At 41.2% G+C, this 17,697-nt stretch overlaps 1 protein-coding gene across 2 annotated transcripts in view; it reads left to right on the top strand.

Moving 5' to 3' along the window:
- Positions 1-17,697, top strand: part of PDE4DIP (phosphodiesterase 4D interacting protein) — a 197,309-nt gene that overhangs the window by 27,009 nt on the left and 152,603 nt on the right. For both annotated transcript variants that reach the window (XM_058538936.1, XM_058538934.1), the window contains exon 2: positions 17,481-17,536. In XM_058538936.1, coding sequence (XP_058394919.1) covers positions 17,481-17,536 — 56 coding nt within the window. The remainder of the gene's footprint in view (positions 1-17,480; positions 17,537-17,697) is intronic.

Here is a 17,697-nt window from a genome sequence, read left to right on the forward strand (position 1 = left end):
TAAGCACTTTAATTATAGCATGTCTGACTTGTTTAAACTTCATTACATAAATAGATGGTACAGGGTCGCAGGCAGTGCCATCACCTTCTCCATAATCTTAGAACAGTTATGGAGGTGATTCTAAGTCCTGATGGCTACTGTCTTGAAGCTTTTCTAATGTTCTGGAAAGTTCAGGAACCCTCTGCCCCCTTGAAGCTAATGGTAGAGCCCAGTTGCCTCTGTGCTTGGGAAACTGAAACCCAGAGAAGTGGAATACCATAAGAAAAAGGGGTTGTCGGAGATGGAGGCAGCTAATAAAGCTGCAAGGTTTTGCTAGGATGAGGAAGGTTCATGTCACCAGGTTAATGGTGAGACTGACAGGTCAGATCTCTAGGAAAATAACATCATGTCCTATGACCATCTAGTGTGTGCATCTGCATTCAGCCAGGATTGCACCTAAAACCTTCCTAGACTCCAGCTCTGCCTCTGAGGTTACCTGTGGGTGGGGTGATGCAGGCGCACAAGAGGACCTTGTCTCCAAATTCTCCCGACGGTTGGTTTTATCCAAAGCCCTTCGGTGGGATGGGCGAGGTACAGAGGGCTTGATGCAGCGTCCTCTAAGCCCTCTGCCGTTCTGCCAACATCATCAAGGCAAGGAAGACGGGATTGTGTGTTCAGGCGACGTGTAACCTGGGCCGACTCAGCCCCAGCACACTGGCTGTCGGGAGCCCCGCCTCCCTCGCGGTTGACAGCTCAGCTGGTGCCGAGCAACTCGTGCCAGCCAGTCGTGTCTCAGCCTGGGAGTGTGTGCGCGCTCCGCCGGGCTGCCTCTGGCCCCGGCTCCCAAAACAGCCCCGGGCGCCCTAGCTTCCTGCTGAGAACAGTCCCTCCCTTGTGCCTGTCGCACCGTTAGCTGGAGGTTCGGCCACGTCAAATTGCTTTTCTGAAAAAGCAGAGAGTAGAGCTTTCTCTTCGCCCACACAGAAAAAGGAGCTGGGGAGGAAAAAGCTGCTGCTCTTTGCACTGGAGATTCGTGGGCAAGGCTTCTCTTTCTCCCAGGCTGCTTCCACTCCTGGGTGAGGAGCGCCCTACGAGTAACGACAGCGCCTGGAAAATGGAGCAGATGTGGACGAGGTAGGTGAACTGCTGGTTTCTCCCCGCATCCCGGATTTGGTATCCCTCCCTCGCCCCTACCCCTGCGCTTATGGAGAGGTGGCCTCTCACCAGTAGAGGCCTTTGACAGCTGCTCTTTTTTATCACCTCGCCCTCTCTCAAGTCCCAGCCCACTTCTCTTGGTTCTCCTGCACATGTTCTGTTCTCTGGTGTTTTCCTTGCTTAACGAATCTCCCTTCCACCTAGTCTTGATGTTACAAATACCCAATGAGGCTGTCTGGAAGTTTTTGTAGAAATGTTTCTCTGTCTTGTCCTTGCTCCATGATGAGAGGGATTCCCATGGATCTTTCTTTAGAGATACCTTTGATTTCAGATACCTTGAAAAATATCAGATTTCCTTCTCCTCCTGCCACGTTTTCCTTCTCCACCTCACCCTCTACTAGTCACACAAAGGCAAAGGACTCAGTGAGCAGAGCCCAGCAATGCTCATCTCCAGGGTCTCCATTTGGAGCTGACTTTGGGAGAGGAAAGGAGAAAGAAAGAGACCAAGGTGCCCCTTCACTGCTCAGGCTTTGTCGAGGTCAGAGTGACAGCCTGCTTTTAGGTCAGATTTTGGAGATGAATTGTGTTTTCTCTATCCCCCACCCTTTCCCTCAAATATACTTTAAAATGGAGCTCACTCAAGGATATGAGATGATGTATTGAGACAAAGACTTCATTTTTGTTTTCCAGTTGGAGGTAGGTAGAGAGACTGTATCAGAGGTGTTTCCATAACAGATACTCCTCCATCTCCAGGATTTAGCTTTGGAGAATTGGAGTGGGGCCAAATGAGTGTTCTGAGCCCTAAAAGAGGGCAGACTGTACCAACACAGAAGATAAATTTGGGGCTTAACAGTACTTGTGAAAAGACCTGGGGGATTTTAGCTGATTGTTCCACAGGAGTGAACTGTATACTGTGAATTTTAAAGAAAGGGCAGATTGAAGCTTAGAGTGTGTTGATAGAAGTATCCTATCTAGATTTACAAGTGATGATTCTATCTTTTACTCTTTTCTGCTCTTCTTAGGCCTCTCCTAGAGGACTGTGCTCTTTTCTGGGCATCACTAGACTAAAGGAGTGAAGGAGTGCAATCAAGAGACATGGGGGGACTGAAAACCATACTTTGAGGGATGACCAAAGGCCTCAGGGCCCTTTAGTCTGGAGAAGTGAAGACTTGGGGGGTGGATATGGTAGCTCCCTCCAAATATTTGAAGAGCAGTTGGTGGTAGAGGGATTAGATGACTTTGGAATATCTTAGGAGGACAGAACAATCGATTGGAACAAGTTGTGAGGAGGCAAGTGATGGCTTAGTGTAAGGGAACAACTTTCTAACAAGTGACCTACCTGGGCAGTAAATGGATTCCTGACCCTGGAATTGTTCAAGCAAAGGCTCGATGACCTTGATGGGAATGAGAGTGAGGATAACAGGGATTCTTGCTCTCTATCAGTGTTTTTCACACTTTTACAAAAAAACATTATTTTTTAACTTTTTTGAACTTTAGATCTAACAATTTCAGAAATAATTTAGAAAAATCACAAATTGTATGTTTATAGTTCAATTATATTTCACAAACTGAGTATACTACTCATGTAACAGGCACTCAGATCAAGAAAGAGAACATAACCGGCACCCCTGAAGCCCTCTTGACCCCAAGGAAGCATTATCCTGACTTTTAACACCAGAGATTAGTTTTGCCTGGTTTTGAACTTTCCGTAAGTGGAATTATCCACTGTGTACTCTTTTCTATCTGGCTTCTTTCACTCAATCTTATGTTGTGCGCTTCTTCCATGTAGTTGTGTGTCGTTGTAGTTCATTCATTCTTCCTTCTATGTAGGATTCTATTGTGTGTAAATATATCAAATGTATTTATCCATTCTATTGTTAATGAACATTTGGGTAATTTCTAGTTTGGCACTATTATGAGTAGTGTTGCTATGAGCATTGCTGTGCATGTCTTGTGGTGAACATATGTACAGATTTCTGTTGGGTAGATACATAGAAGTAGAATTGCTGGGTAAAAGAAATGCGTGTTCAGCTTTAGTAGATGCTGCCAAATAGTCTTCTAAAGTGGTTATAAAGAGGATATCCAAAGGGCTGAGATACAGTGAAAAGGTGCTCCCCATCACTAGTAAGCAGGGAAATGCAGATTAGAACCACATGCCGTACCACTATATACATAGCACAATGGCTGAAATGAAAAAGACAGAAAATACCAAATGTTGGTGAGGTGGAAGAGTCAGAATGTTCATGATTTTTTTTTTTACCCCTATCCACAATAAGAAATGTATTTACATGACAACTAAGTACACTCCCATATGTAACTGAAGCAAAAGTTTCATGTAACAATACTTAACCTTACTATGTGTTTGGTACTCTGATCTTTCCCACCCTATTCTTTTTCTTAAAAAAAAAAAAGGCTCGTGTGACTCAATTTATTTCACCACCTAATGGGTCACAGATGGAAAAATCCTGTAATTATATATGGTAACTGATGTCTCAGATACTTCCTAAATCACAGCGAAGATCAGTTCACAAACTTTTATTTAAAATGGGAGAGGCTAATACAGGCAGGGCAGTGTGCTAAATGCTGAGGGTAAAGCAATGAATGAGACTGGGTTTCTGCCTTTAAGGATTTTACTTTCTCATTGTCTATAATTCTAATGGAGAGAGGCTAAGACAGACATATGCCTTGGCTGCTCTGGGATCACAGTGGAGAAGTACAACTTGGGGGATTCAAAGTATAAAAATTAACTTTCAAGTGATTATTTATTAAGCTTGCATTTATTAGTTTCTGCATTAATCCCTTTGCATATTTTATTTCACCTAATCCTCACAACCCTATGAGGTATGCAGTAAATGTTATACTCATATTTAAATCAAGAAAACTGAACTTTAGAGAGATTAAATAATTTACCCAGATAACACACACAGCTGAGGAAGAAATATAGCCCGAAACGATCTAATTCCAAAGCTTATGCTCTTAATTGCTTCATTTGAATTGAGTCTGGTAGGTGACTCAGTTTCTGAGTTGGTTCTGAAGCCAGCTACTTATTCTGACTGTTCTTAAGCTTTTGAATAAGTTTAAGACTGTGATTCTATTCTCAAGTTTCATTCTTGGTAGCTCTGGAAAGCCCCCTTTCTGAGGGAGTCTTCACATGAGTCCCCATACCCTTTATCTTGCTCAGTCTACTCACAAAGGACAAGGTGCTGAGTATTTGAGTTCTCAAAGTTAAATATCCCCTACTCCCAGCTGTACATCATCTTCCCCACTACAAGTCAATGGGAGTGTCTTTTCCCAGGAGTATTGCCCAACTGTTGCCAGACTCTGGTTAAATCATTTGGGGAAAGCATGGTTGGTTCTGGAATAGCAAATTTCCCATGAATACATTGGCCTCACAAAAAGCTGATTTGGTCACTAATCAAACTGATATCTATGAATAGGGTAAGAGTTGTCAAAGGAATAAGCTCATGGAGATGATGAGGAACCTGATGATGAGGGTAGTTTTGCTCACTTCATAAGTCTAGTATCAATCTACTGCTCTAAATTTTTAGCATTCACCTGTCTGGACTAGCAACTGGCTAGAGCAAGGCAGGTATTTCAGAGTCCTGTTTGTATTAGTCTTCTTTTGCTGCTGGAACACATGACCACAAAATTAGTGGCTTACAACAACACCAATTTATTATCTTGCAGCTCTGGGGGTCAGAAGTCTGAAAACTGGTCTTCTAGGCTAAAATAAAAATATTAGCAGGACTGTTTTCCTCCTGGAGGCTCTAGGGGAGACACCATTTCTTGCCTTTTCCAGCTTCTAGAGACTGTCCACATTCCTTGGTTCATGGCATCACTCCAGCCTCTGTGCATTCATCTCATCTCCTCCTGTCATTCTGACTCTCCTGTGTATCTCTTACAAGGACTCATGTGATTACATTGGGCCCACCCAGATAGTCCAGCATAATTTCCCCATCTCAAAATGCTTAATCACATCTGAAAGTCCCTTTTGCTCTGTAAAGTGGCATATTCATGGGTTCTGGAGATTAGGAATGTGGACTTCTTTGGAGGGCTGTTATTCAGCCTACCACACTGTTAAATGCTGAAAAAATCATAACTAATTCTCTTCCCCTTTTAGGTGGAAATGTTCTTGTTTCTAGCATATGGGAAAACTGAATAAAAGTCAGGCGAATCATATATGAACCTTATACAACTTCCCTGAACAAATAATCTAAGAAAAAGTGAACTTGAATTATTTAAGTGCTACCTATAAGATTGAAGATTAGGAAAGGAAAGCAAATTAATTAGTCTGTTTTGTTTTGTTTTACATTACCCTGTAATTTGATTTAATAAAATGCAAGCATTAATTGTATTTGCCTGCTGTGGCTGTGAAAATTTGGAGAAGGGAAGTAACATCCAAGAAAAATAATGATTTGGTATCAAAATTCAAGAATTTTGATTTTGTTTCTCCTCTCCCACATAGTTCAAGTGCAGCCTTCAAGTAAGATAAGATGCCCACTTATCATAGTTATATTGCACTTAAAAGATCCCCATTGATAGCTTATTTGCATTTATTCTACTCAGTATTAACTCTTAGCCTAGAGGAAGCAGGGATATTTATTTCTCTTTGAATTCACAGTGAGTTAGCAGACAGTCCCGTTTGCTAATGCATAGTTACAACCAGAGGTGGAACTCCCCACCATTTTATAGACGTGGCAGCTGAGGCTAGAGAGGTTAAGTCAGTGTTGGAGCATGAAGGTCTGGTTGATTCTGATATCTTTGCTTATCATGGTGCTGCTGCTTTGCATATAGCACTTTTTATTAGGAAAATGCTCCTTTTCATAACTGTATTATTGAAACATCTTTGGATGTTGAATTTCCTGTTTAACATTTAGCACTTCTAGCAATTAATTTTCTGTATTTGGGGAAGGAAAATCTCTGCCTTTGCAACTCTGATCTCCTTTCAAATAGGCGTATACTCGGACTTAGGCTTGACAAATTTATCTCAATCAGTGATTTCACCTCTACTTGCTTATTTCTCACATGCCAAAGCAGACTGGACCTCCGTCCCCTCTTCTTCCAGCTTACATGCTAAGGCTGGATTGAAAATACCAGAAGACTGGGAAGGGCTTGTTTTGTCTCTGAAAGGATAAGTGGGCTGACCTCATCACAGTGCTCTCTCCATTCTGTGTGGCTCAGGGATGATTTATGCAAGGCTGTGTGGAGCATCCATCCATTCAGTGGATGCCCTGAGACACTACTGCTATTGAAATTTTATAAATAAAATTCCAAACTGGGCTCAGAACATTCCACAGGTTGTCTCTGGCAAAAATTCAAATAGCATTTAAAGTTAGAAGAAAGTCCAGAATAAAGGCAATGTCATGATGACCCAAGATGGCTCTATCCGATTCTATTTTTAAATATTCACATGCACTGAGGACTTGTTTTCCTCTGTCTCAGAACACATCTTCTGAGTTCTATGGTCAGCAAGAGAGGCGTGATCTGAATTTTTTTTTTATTTTCTGATGGCTGAAGCACTTCATTAGTCATAGACTATTTATAATTATAATAATAATAATGACTTGTATTTCATAGCACTTGAATAGTTTCAAATACATTTTTTTTGCTAAGGAAGATTCACCCTGAGCTAACATCTGTTGCCAATCTTCCTCCTTTTTTTTGCTTGAGGAAGATTGTACCTGAGCTAACATCTGTGCCAGTCTTCCTCTATTTTATATGTGGGTCACTGCCACAGCATGGCTGACCAAGGGGTGTAGGTCCACACCCGGGTCCAAACCTGAGAACCCGGGCCGTGGAAGTGGAGCACGCCAAACTCAACCACCACGCGACAGGGCTGGCCCCAGGTTTCCAATACATTTTACCTTAATCTTTCCTACTATCTTCAGTCCTTTTCTGCTTGTTCCACTCTACAGAAACTTCTTTCTCCCTTGGCTTCTCCAAGGCCAACTAGAGTGGAGGTAACCTGCATCTAGTGTCTTCTCATCATGGCCCAGGTGGAAGGGGTGGAAGGAAGCAATAACTGCTGGTATATAGAAAGCACTGACTGACAAAGAAAATTGAATAATTTCTAGCATTTCACACAATTTAAGAATATATTTATTTTCTATTTCATGATGTGGAATATTATTACTCATAAAGTGGAATAGCATGTCATGTGGAATTATAATACTTAATCATTCCCCTATACTTAGGCCTTTAGGTTTCCAGTTTTTAACTATTATAAATAATACTTGATAAATATCTAGATACATAAAACATCTTCTTCTATAGGATTATTTTTGAATGATAGATGTTCAGAAGTAGAATAACTGTCAAACACTTTTAGTTCTTGAAAATACATTGCAAATTACTTAGGGTTTAGACGCATGAAACTCATTTTAATATAGAGGATATTTCATTCGGTTTAAATATTTTTTTCAAGATCAGAGTCCCTATATTGCAGAAGGGGAAACAGAGGCACACTGGCATCAAATGGCATATCCTCGGATATCCTAGGGAAATCAGGAGCAACATTCCCAACTTTTACCCCTTTCTAGGGTAAAATGCTTCACTGTTGCTATTAATCTCTGTTACCATCCTGAAGTGTTTCCTGAAATGGTTTCCAGAAAATTTTAATATACGAAAGTAAAAGTGGATATAAATTACATCAAAATTATGCAGACGTATTAGGATGTCTATTGCAAGGCAAGAAGAAAAAAGAAAATAGATGCTGTATTTGGTTGTGGGGAATATGGACAACACTCCTTATATGCTGCTTTAAAACTAAGTCAATATATGTTTTATAGCAGGAAGAAATTTACATTTATGTCTACCAAGTGACGACATGTAAAGTTTGGAACTGAATTGGTTTTAGAGAGATTTTTCTGTGCATTACTTAGAGATTTCCAGATTATTGGCACCATGGGAGCAGCATTATTGCCTGCAGACCTAGGGAGATGGTTGTAGTGTCACTTACTCACCCTGAGCTAAAATTATTATGAGTGGGCCTTAATATACCAATTGTTCCACCCACACACTTAGCCTTGCCTTTGCTAGGATAACTGTGTTTATCCTTCAGAGGTTAGTTTCAGCATTACCTCCTTTCGGGATTATTTTTGGAACCTAGTTCTGGGTTATTTTCTGTAGCCAGAGCACGCTCTGCCTTCTCTGTTATAACATGCAGCTAGTTGGTTTACTTGGTATTTTCCATATTCTAAGTTTATGGGAAGAGAGGATTATTTTTTGTCTGTAAATCTTCAGCATCTTACATTGTTTCTAGCACTTAGCAGATCCTCAATTAAGAACTTTCCAGAGAACATTTCTGCAAGGCTCGTGTGAATATTTCTTTGGTAGGTGTCTCCTTATTATGGAACGGAGACAGCAGGTTATCAAAGCTGGATGCCGTAATACATTCAAATTGTATTTATTTGTTGTTTAAGAAATATGCATAAAATTCCTATTGTGATCTAGTCTTCTTAAGTGCTGGATACACGATAATGAATGATATAAAAACCGTGCCTTCAAGGTGCTGACATTCTAGAGGGGTCACCAGGCATGAATATACATAACTGTTACTCCTTGACCTCACAATTCCTTAAGTTTGATTCACTTCAGTACGTTATAAGCACAGTCATTATTTGTAGCTCATCTTCACTCCAAATTCTCCATCCTTAGGATCCTTAACTTTGAAATTGTATTTCCTGGCCACAAGGTCAAGTCCCCCATCTCCTCATTCTCTCTGAATATTCAGTTTACCTTATCATTTACTCCACTTCCTCCAATCCCCTATATCTCCCAGGCCTTCTACTCTTCATTCATCTCCCTATTGAGCCTAGACCTCAGGGTCAGCTATTTCATTGGTTCTCAGGACTGCTTTAGAATTTCTTACTTCCTTAACAATCCCCAACCCTTGGTAACCCTCAATCAATTTTTTATCTTCTAGGATTCTATAATCTTTATTTTATTACATTATAAAACCATACTGAGAAGGAAGACTCTAGATTCATTCTTTCTAATCTCGAGCAGGTCTGTAATGTTAAGACCTCTTCCTCCTCCTCCTCTTACCTGCCTCCTCTCCTGACTCTTCCTCTTCCCCTAAAAATGCATTCCTCAAAACCTTTGACTTCAATAATATAAATAAAATCAAGATACAAAATTGTATGTTCAGTACATACAATTTTGTAGAATTCACACAGGCATATGGACTCCAGAACAACTAAAAGTAAATATGTAAACACCTTTATCAATGTTGCCTTTGGGTGGTAGCATTTTTTATTATTTTTATTTTTCTCTATACACTTTTCTCTTTTCCGAAATTTCTAGATGGAACACATAATTCTTTTAAAATTATTAAAAATAGACATTATAGAGAAAGGGAACAGTAAGAGATTATGTGAATAAAAAGGTAGGTGGGAATGGGAAGAAATCATCCATCTCTTGATGCTTGGTCTAGGGCTCTGAGATAGACTGAGCCAACTGCCTTGGCATACCCCATTGCCTCATGAATAGTGGTTGTTAATGAAAACAGGACTACAGAATGCATTGCCAGAACCAAAAGTAAAAAGCACAAGCTAAATTTTAGAAGTGGGGAGAGAGGCTGTATACCATCCCTGAGTGATGTGACTGAATCCAAAGCAGGTTATTTTCATGTCTCTTTTGAAAGAGTGATATCAGTGTCTTGGCTGATTCAGGGGACAGGAAAGAGAATTTATTAGATATTTGGATGTCTGATAACCTCATAGGGCAAAACGAGGGAAAAAATTACTTCAACTGCCTTTACCTTTTTGCAGTATTAAGTGGTTTCTCTGAACCTTAATGGATGGCCGCAAGAAAAATAATGTTAGTCCCTTTTAGGACAGAGACTTAGTGCAGGAGCAAAAGAAGTCATAAAACTCAGAGAAGGTGTTACAGATGCACAATGATGCTTGCAGCTTCCTGTAGCAATTGAGGCCTTAGCACTCCAGAAAACTACCTCCCAGCGTTCCAGTGGGCCGTGGGCACTCTCAGTGAATAGACTGTGTTGAGTGAAGGGTGTAATTGCAGCCTGTGCTGGAGAAGAGTGGATATTACTGTCTCGGTGCCAAGTCAGCCCACACTTAGGGTGCAGAGGGAGACGCACAAGCGATGCTCTCTCTGTTCTGAAAGGCTTTGGCAATTAAGCATCCTAGCTTGCAGAGGTTATAATGATAGGTCTTGAGATGAGAAAAAATTATAATTTCACTGTATTTATTATGTAATGGTCTTGTGCTCTGCATCTGTGACTTCTACTCTATTTGCATTTGAATAAGTGTTTTTTGCAATTCTGGTGCTAAATGGGGGGTATTTGGCAATATTTGGAACATAGAAGATATACTCAGTGTTTCTCTTGGCAAGAGAAAAAAACGTTTGAGAAGGAGAAGTCTCAGAGCTAGTTCACTAATGGCCTTTCCCATTTTGATTGTGTCTGTTTCCATCACCTCTCCTGCCTGTCAGTTTATTCCCTTTGTCCCTTAGGGACAATGCCAAGTATTATCAGAGAAGGGGTTCAGGGAAGATGTGAATATTTGGAGAAATTTGGACAGAGATAGGGAAGTATAAAATAATGGATGACTCACTTTTTGGGAGAGGACCTGTATAAAAAGTCGTACTTGCCACTTCTCTTTTAGGATTTTAATTCGTTTGTCACACAGCATCTGTTATACCTGTACTCAAATACTCAGGTGTGAACTGTGTCCATTGGGGATGAGCTGGTGTCCCAAGAAATGAATTTGTGTCTGGATTTGAGTGTAAGTCCCATCTCTTTCCCGCAGCAGCACTGCCCACTCTTCTTTTCACCTCACTTTCTCAGGGGTCATTTCCCTGGAGTCAAAGCAGGTACAAAGGAGGCTCCTGGTAAATGTGTGGGTAGAAATAAGGCATATTGGGCAGAGTAAAGGTTTGATGTCAGACAGATAGAATTTTCAAGTTCAGGCTTGACACCAACTAGCTGTATGATCTTGGGCAAATTACTTCATCCTTCTAGGCCTCTTGTTTCCTCATCTGTAAAATAGGGGTAACAATATCTATTTTGCAGGATTTTGTGAGGATTGAATGAGATAATGCCTGGAAAGTATATCAGGCACTCAATAAATTGTGGTGGCAGTATTGGTGGTGAGTGTTGGTGGTTGTCCACTATAATGATGGTGGTCATTTAATGCAAGATTAGTGTTGAGGAAAATTCCAGCGTAAAAAAACATGTTAACCTGCAAAGTTATGCACAAGCTGTCCGGAGATTGCTACCTGTAGACGTCTTCATTTAAGTTGGCACTATTTGTGAAACCTCATCATTTAAAAATTCTCAGAGCCGGAGCTTCACATGTTAAAGATAGTAGGCCACAGTTCTCCTCCTCTTTCTAGCCCTTTTATATCTGCAAGGATTGAATGTGGATATAAATTAAAAATATGAAAAACAGATCTTTGAACATTAGGAAGATTTCTTTCATTTGAACCAGAATCTAGCAACTCATGTCAAATGAGCTTTAAGAATATGGGATTAGAACAGAATGTGTGGTTGCTTCAGTGCCTAATACTAGGGGGACCCCAATAAACAGCAAGCTTCAGCAACCTTCCTGTCATACCATATATCCCCCACTGTTGAGAAGGCCACACTGGGCCTAATCTCTTAATGTTTCATGTCTTATTGGGGGCATTAATTAGAAGAACAATGTAAATTAAATCAATATATGTTCCCTAGGTTTATTTATTTATTTATTTTTGTGAGGAGGACTAGCCCTGAGCTAACATCCTATGCCAATCCTCCTCTTTTTTGCTGAGGAAGACTGACCCTGGGCTAACATCCGTGCCCATCTTCCTCTACTTTATATGGGACGCCACCACAGCATGGTTTAACAAGTGGTGCGTCGGTGTGCGCCCGGGATCCAAACTTGCGAACCCCGGGCCGCCGCAGCAGAGTGCGGGCACTTAACCGCTTGCGCCACCGGGCCAGCCCCATAGGTTTTTTCTTTTAAACAAGAATTAACGATTTAGTATAAAAATAGGAAAAAAAAAAAAAAAGATTCTCGGTGGTATTTTCTACCATCCTAAACCCCCAGCCTTGTCACTTCTCCAGATTCTCTCCTGGTCTGATCTGTAGGCATTTTTACTGTAGTGCAAATCTTAGTCCCGATCCTTTCTTGATGAAAGTCTTGATTATTTTAAATCATCTTTGGGGATTCTAAGGAGTTAGATAAAGCTACAGTGTTTGAAAAGGGAAGTGCAAATGAAGAAATGGTTTCCCGTTGACCCCCTTAATAATCCTATGTAAGGGTTGGATTTAGGGGGAGGGAGGCTTGAGGAGAGGGAACGGTAAAAGGGAATTGGAAGGGGTCCTGAGGGAGCAGTTCATGCTGACTCAGGTGGAGGGAACAAAAGGACAGCCCTGAACACACCCTTCCTTTTCCTATTTTGGGGTCTTTGTCATGTTTTCGTATGTATTCATACCCATCCTTCAAGGCCTAGATTCAATGTTCTCTGTTTTCTGTAGATTTCCTAGACACCCGCCCCCCCCAATCAGGACAAAATTAATTGCTATCTCGTTTATGTTCTGAAATCTCTGTTTTAAATTTCATTATTCTAATAATTATCTCTTTGAATCCTGTCTGCCCCACATCCTCAACAGACCCTGAGCACCTTGGTGAGAGCATATGTATATTTTTCACCTTTATATTTCCAGTGCTTGCCATATAAGCAACTTCTTAATAAATATTTATGAAGTGGAATGAAAAACTCTAAAAATAGCAGTCAAGGTCCAGTTTTTTGCTGTAAATACTACTATAGCAGATTGCTTTTCCTCCTTCTGAGTTTCTATTTATAATAAGAAAACCATATAAAAAAAAGTTTGAAAAATAGAAAATGTCTCTGGGAGATGGCCTTTGTCCCCAGGCTTAAAGACGTTAAGCCAGGGTGGTGGTGAGTGTGATGAAATAGTGGGGCCAGACTGTGTGGTGCTGGAACAACCCACGTGTATGTGATTGCCCTGGGGTGGGGCCTGAAAAAGTACCCACCCCTTTGAGAGTTTGGACACTCATATGGGAAGAAATATCCCTAGATTAATTATCTTACTAGATGAGACCAAGGAGAAAGCAATAGGTCCTAGACAGGCCTATTTCTATTTCCTTAGAAATGGTCTGGGGGTGATTTTGGTCCTGGGATACTAATATCTCATACTGTCCAAAGACTTGTTGCATAGCCTGCTTTGTGATGTGAAGTACGATTGTCATCTTGCCATTGCTCATGAATACTGTGGTCCATTAACACAGTCCATTGCTCTTCTCACTCCACAGGTTAAATAGGTCAAAATACACCACCACCAAATATGCAGTTTGCGAAGGATGGTCTATGGCTGCCTTATAGAAAATATCTCTCCGCAGGCTTCATCTTAATCTTAGCCTTTACTAAGGAAGAAGGACCCAAGTTTCCACCCTTCCCCACAATATTATGAGAGACCAGACTAGTGGGACCAGCGAGCTGCTCAAAACTTGGAAAGGAGCTGTGGCCATTTTCAGTGGCCATTTTCCAGCAAAGCAAAACTGAGTGCCTTGGGTATTCTTGAGATAATTGAAGCTGCCAGACTTAGAAAATTACTGAAAGAAATCATCAGAGCACAGTTTGACAGCGTCAGAGTATCAGAGTGTAGCAGATGGCTTTGAGAAGAGCAATTATTTTCTGCTCATTCTCAAGCTAATCACCCTGGAAAACCGTAGGAAAAGCTAGTAATATGCAATGTTGAATTTTGATGTATTGTTTGAGTCCAGTATCTTCATAGCTAGTTATTAGCAAATCAGGAAAATGTGAGTAATATACCATGCAGAAATTAAATGGGCAAACAGCTGGGGGGTGGGTTGTACTTGCAAAAATGCCTGATTCTTCAAATTAAGTAGGACAGTGTCTTGGCAAAAATTAAGAAGTCTGCTTTTAGTGGAATTGGTATCAGTATTGACAGATTGATGAGGTAGGGAGAAAAAGGATAAGGCTCATGAGGGAAAGTATAGTTCATTTAAACAGGAAAAGCACATTTAAGGTAAAAGTATCTTGGAGGAAAGATTATATATGTGCATCTATGCAGGAGAGCTGTAAGGGCCCTGGTGAACCACACGCTAGCTGAGCATGAGTCATTCAAGGACTGATGTTAAAAAAAAATCTAGAAACACTTGAATTTGAGAAACTATGACAAAGATATACAAGTTTTTTTCCGGACTTGGGTAATATGGAAGAATTTACCAACATCTCTTACTGCTTTGTGTGTGTATATGTGGCCAGGCTCGGAGTCTGTCTCTAGCATACCCTAATTCTCTTTGCACTTTGGTTTATCAGATGTTGTCACAAATTGCAATCCCCTAGACATATACCCTGTGTTTCTTCACTATGAGCCCCTTTCCTGCGGGAGCATCAAATTCCTTACCAACCTCTTGGAGCAGCTGAGTAAGTCCCACTCTCTGGCAATAAGAGAGGGAACTTGAGCTGTTAATAGAGTTACAGTGGTTTTTAAAAAATCTCCTGAGACTACAATAATCCCATTAACTCAGTACCCCTCCGAAGCAACCTCACTACCCTTCCAGTTATTGATTCATACTGGGTAGGCAGCTGGCTCAGAGAGGCTGTGGGTGGGGTGGAGAAGGTGAAGTATCTCATGGGACCATGCATCGCCTTGCTGTAACCTGCTCCTCATGTAGAATGTGGAATCTTCTGAGCAAGGAGGATTGAATGAGATCATGTCTGGAAAATTCCCTGGATTCATGGAAAGTATTAAAATGGGTTTTATGGTTAAGCATCTATTAGAATATAATTGCATAATTACTGCAAGGAACCTTAGAAATTCATGCATTTCTTTTACAAATATTTGAGGAAACTGGAGCCCAGAGAGATAAAAGTGACTTATAAGCCAGTTAGTAGCTTATCACAAATTAATTAATTATGTGCTGAAGCCACTAAGTTACTCAAGACCATGTCTTAAAGCAGAAATGAACTTCTGTCTGCACTTGATTTATACCAGGGTAACAGCCTCAGAGACCTATAAGGAGCCAGACAAGTATCATAAATGAGTGCATGAGCTGGGACTACAAGGATAAGGAGTGACAGGGACTGTGGCAAGCTGGAGAACACATGTCTGTTTTATTTAAAGGCAGCAGGTTATCCTCCTATATGGGAAGAAAGGCCCAGTGTTGCTAGACCCATTCATTTTCCAAGAGAAGTTAGAAATGGGTCAACCTTGTGTTGACCAAATAAAACATGTTGGATGGGCTGAATTTGGCCTGAGGAATGACCCTGCTCCTGAAGGCAGATGCACAGTTACCTAGGTCTGTGGGCTGAGCATAACGGAATCCATCCAATGTATGAATGGCAGCAGTGAAGTGTGAGTTTCTTCCTCACAAATATTTCAAGACATTGTTCTGGCTGATGGTTTCAACGTCCTTCCCCTGCTTTATCTCAACAGAGGGGAATCCCTAAGTAGTACATTCATCTCTTCCATTGTTCAGCCTCAGGGAAAATTTTTATTGAGAAGTGGAGAAGAGAAAGAGGCAGAGGGCCTGGAAGAACCACAAGCTGGGGATCTGGTTTTGAATAATAAGGAATTGCCAGGTGGTGTGTATGGTCCATTGTGCCCTGTCTGGTACTTTCATGTCCATCTGGAACTTAACAAAATGAAGATTCATGCCAAGATCCAGCCCTGAGGCAGAAAAGAAAGGACACGAACAATTTCTAGATAAATGCCAGGCTCTCCTCCGCCTTCCGGTGAATGTCTTCTGGCTTTTAAAAGGAGAAGCTCTCTAAATCTCTATCTACAAAATTATTTTTGGAACAACTAACTGGGAGTACTCCAGGATTTAAGGAATAAGCTAAATGTTGAAAGCATCTCTCTGTAGCATTATTGCAGTCGTTTCTCCATTTCTGCCTTCTCCACCCAGTCTGTTGTCAAAATAGTAGCCAGCTCTTTTAAAACATTCGTCACTCAGTTCATCTCTTTTTTGACTCACAAGACTCCAATGGCTAAATGCCTCTCAATGTCCCAAAGGCTTTATACAGTCTGCCCCCTGCCCAGCCGTCCCACTACTTCCCTGACTTCACCCTCTACTGCTCACCACATACTCACTCTGCCCAGCCACACTGGCCTCCTTGCTGTTCCAGAAACGCCCTGGCACCGTCCCTCCTAAAGGCCTTTGCATTTGATATTCTCTGCTTAGAAGACTCTCCCCAGATAGCCCGTGGCTACCCTCACTGCTTCTCAGAGAATACCTGCCTACTGAAAATTGCAATCTCCTCCTCCTCCCCCACACCTCGGGCATTCCCCGTCCCCACTCCTTGCTTTAATTTTTATAGTACCTGTCCCTAATTACCGCTATACATTGTACTGACTTCTTTCCCTTTATGATATAATATAAGTTCCATGTGTGCAGGCAGTGGTGTCTGTTTTGTTCCCTGATGCATTCCTGTGTCTAAAAACACAGTAGGTGCTTGATGAGTAATTGTTGAATACATTTTGAGTTTTTTCCTCCCCTGTGCTAGAGATAGTGGTCTTCACTGTACTGGGCAGGTATACCTGCTGCTACTGAGTCGTAGTGTTTTTAACATTTCCATTAATAGCCTTTGTCTGTTTTCCCAGTTTTCTGTATCAGTTCTACTTCCTAAACATATCTTGAATTTTTTTAAGCTTCTCTCCATCTGCACTGTTTTTTCCCTCAGTTAAAACCATCACAACTTCTTGCTTTCCCCGTCCACTTTTGTTCCCTCCACAGTCTCAGCCAGCAGCCGGAATGATCTATCTGAAATCTAAATCTGGTCATTTACCGTTCATATTCTCATTTAAAATCCTTCAGTGGTTTCCTGTTGCCCTTCACATAAAACTCACTATCCTTACCCCATCCCACAGCCCTGCACGGTCTGGGTGCAACATTGGCTTTCTCTCTTCTTCTGGCACATCAGGTTCCTTCCCGACTCAGGTTCTTTGCTGTTCCCTCATGGTGGAATATTCTGTTTCCATTTTTCGTCTGGTTGACATTCTGTGTGTCTCAGTTTAAATGTCCCTTTCTCTGAGTTTCTCTGAGTCGCTCTACTAGTTAAGTTACTCTGCATTTTCCTTCATAGCATTTTACCACAATGGTAATTCAGTACTTGTGGAATTGTTTGTTCAATAACTGTCTCTACATGTACTTATTGAGGATAGGAACCCTTCCTGTGGGGTTTGTCTTTTGTGTCTCCAGCACATAACACTGTCCCTGATACAGAGCAGGAGCTGAATGAATTCTTGTGGAGAAATAAATGATAACAGAACATAGGTGTCTTGCCACCTCAGGCATTGGGGACTGTGTGGGGTGCTATCTCATTAATTAACGATGTGTTTCTCTCCACAGAGATTATTTTGCAGAGGATGATGGGGAGATGGTACCCAGAACAAGTCATGCAGCAGGTAAGGAGGCCATGGGCCTGCCTTGTTAGATTCTTGGTTTCCTGCTGATCATATTCCCCTGAATTATGGACCCTTTAAATTCATTATGGCAATATCCTCAGACTTTTTGTGAATTTCCAAATTTGCACATGCTATGGTAGCATATAATTCCCCACCTTCTC

Source organism: Diceros bicornis, chromosome 4 (assembly GCF_020826845.1).
Source record: "Diceros bicornis minor isolate mBicDic1 chromosome 4, mDicBic1.mat.cur, whole genome shotgun sequence".
Lineage (NCBI taxonomy): Eukaryota > Metazoa > Chordata > Mammalia > Perissodactyla > Rhinocerotidae > Diceros > Diceros bicornis.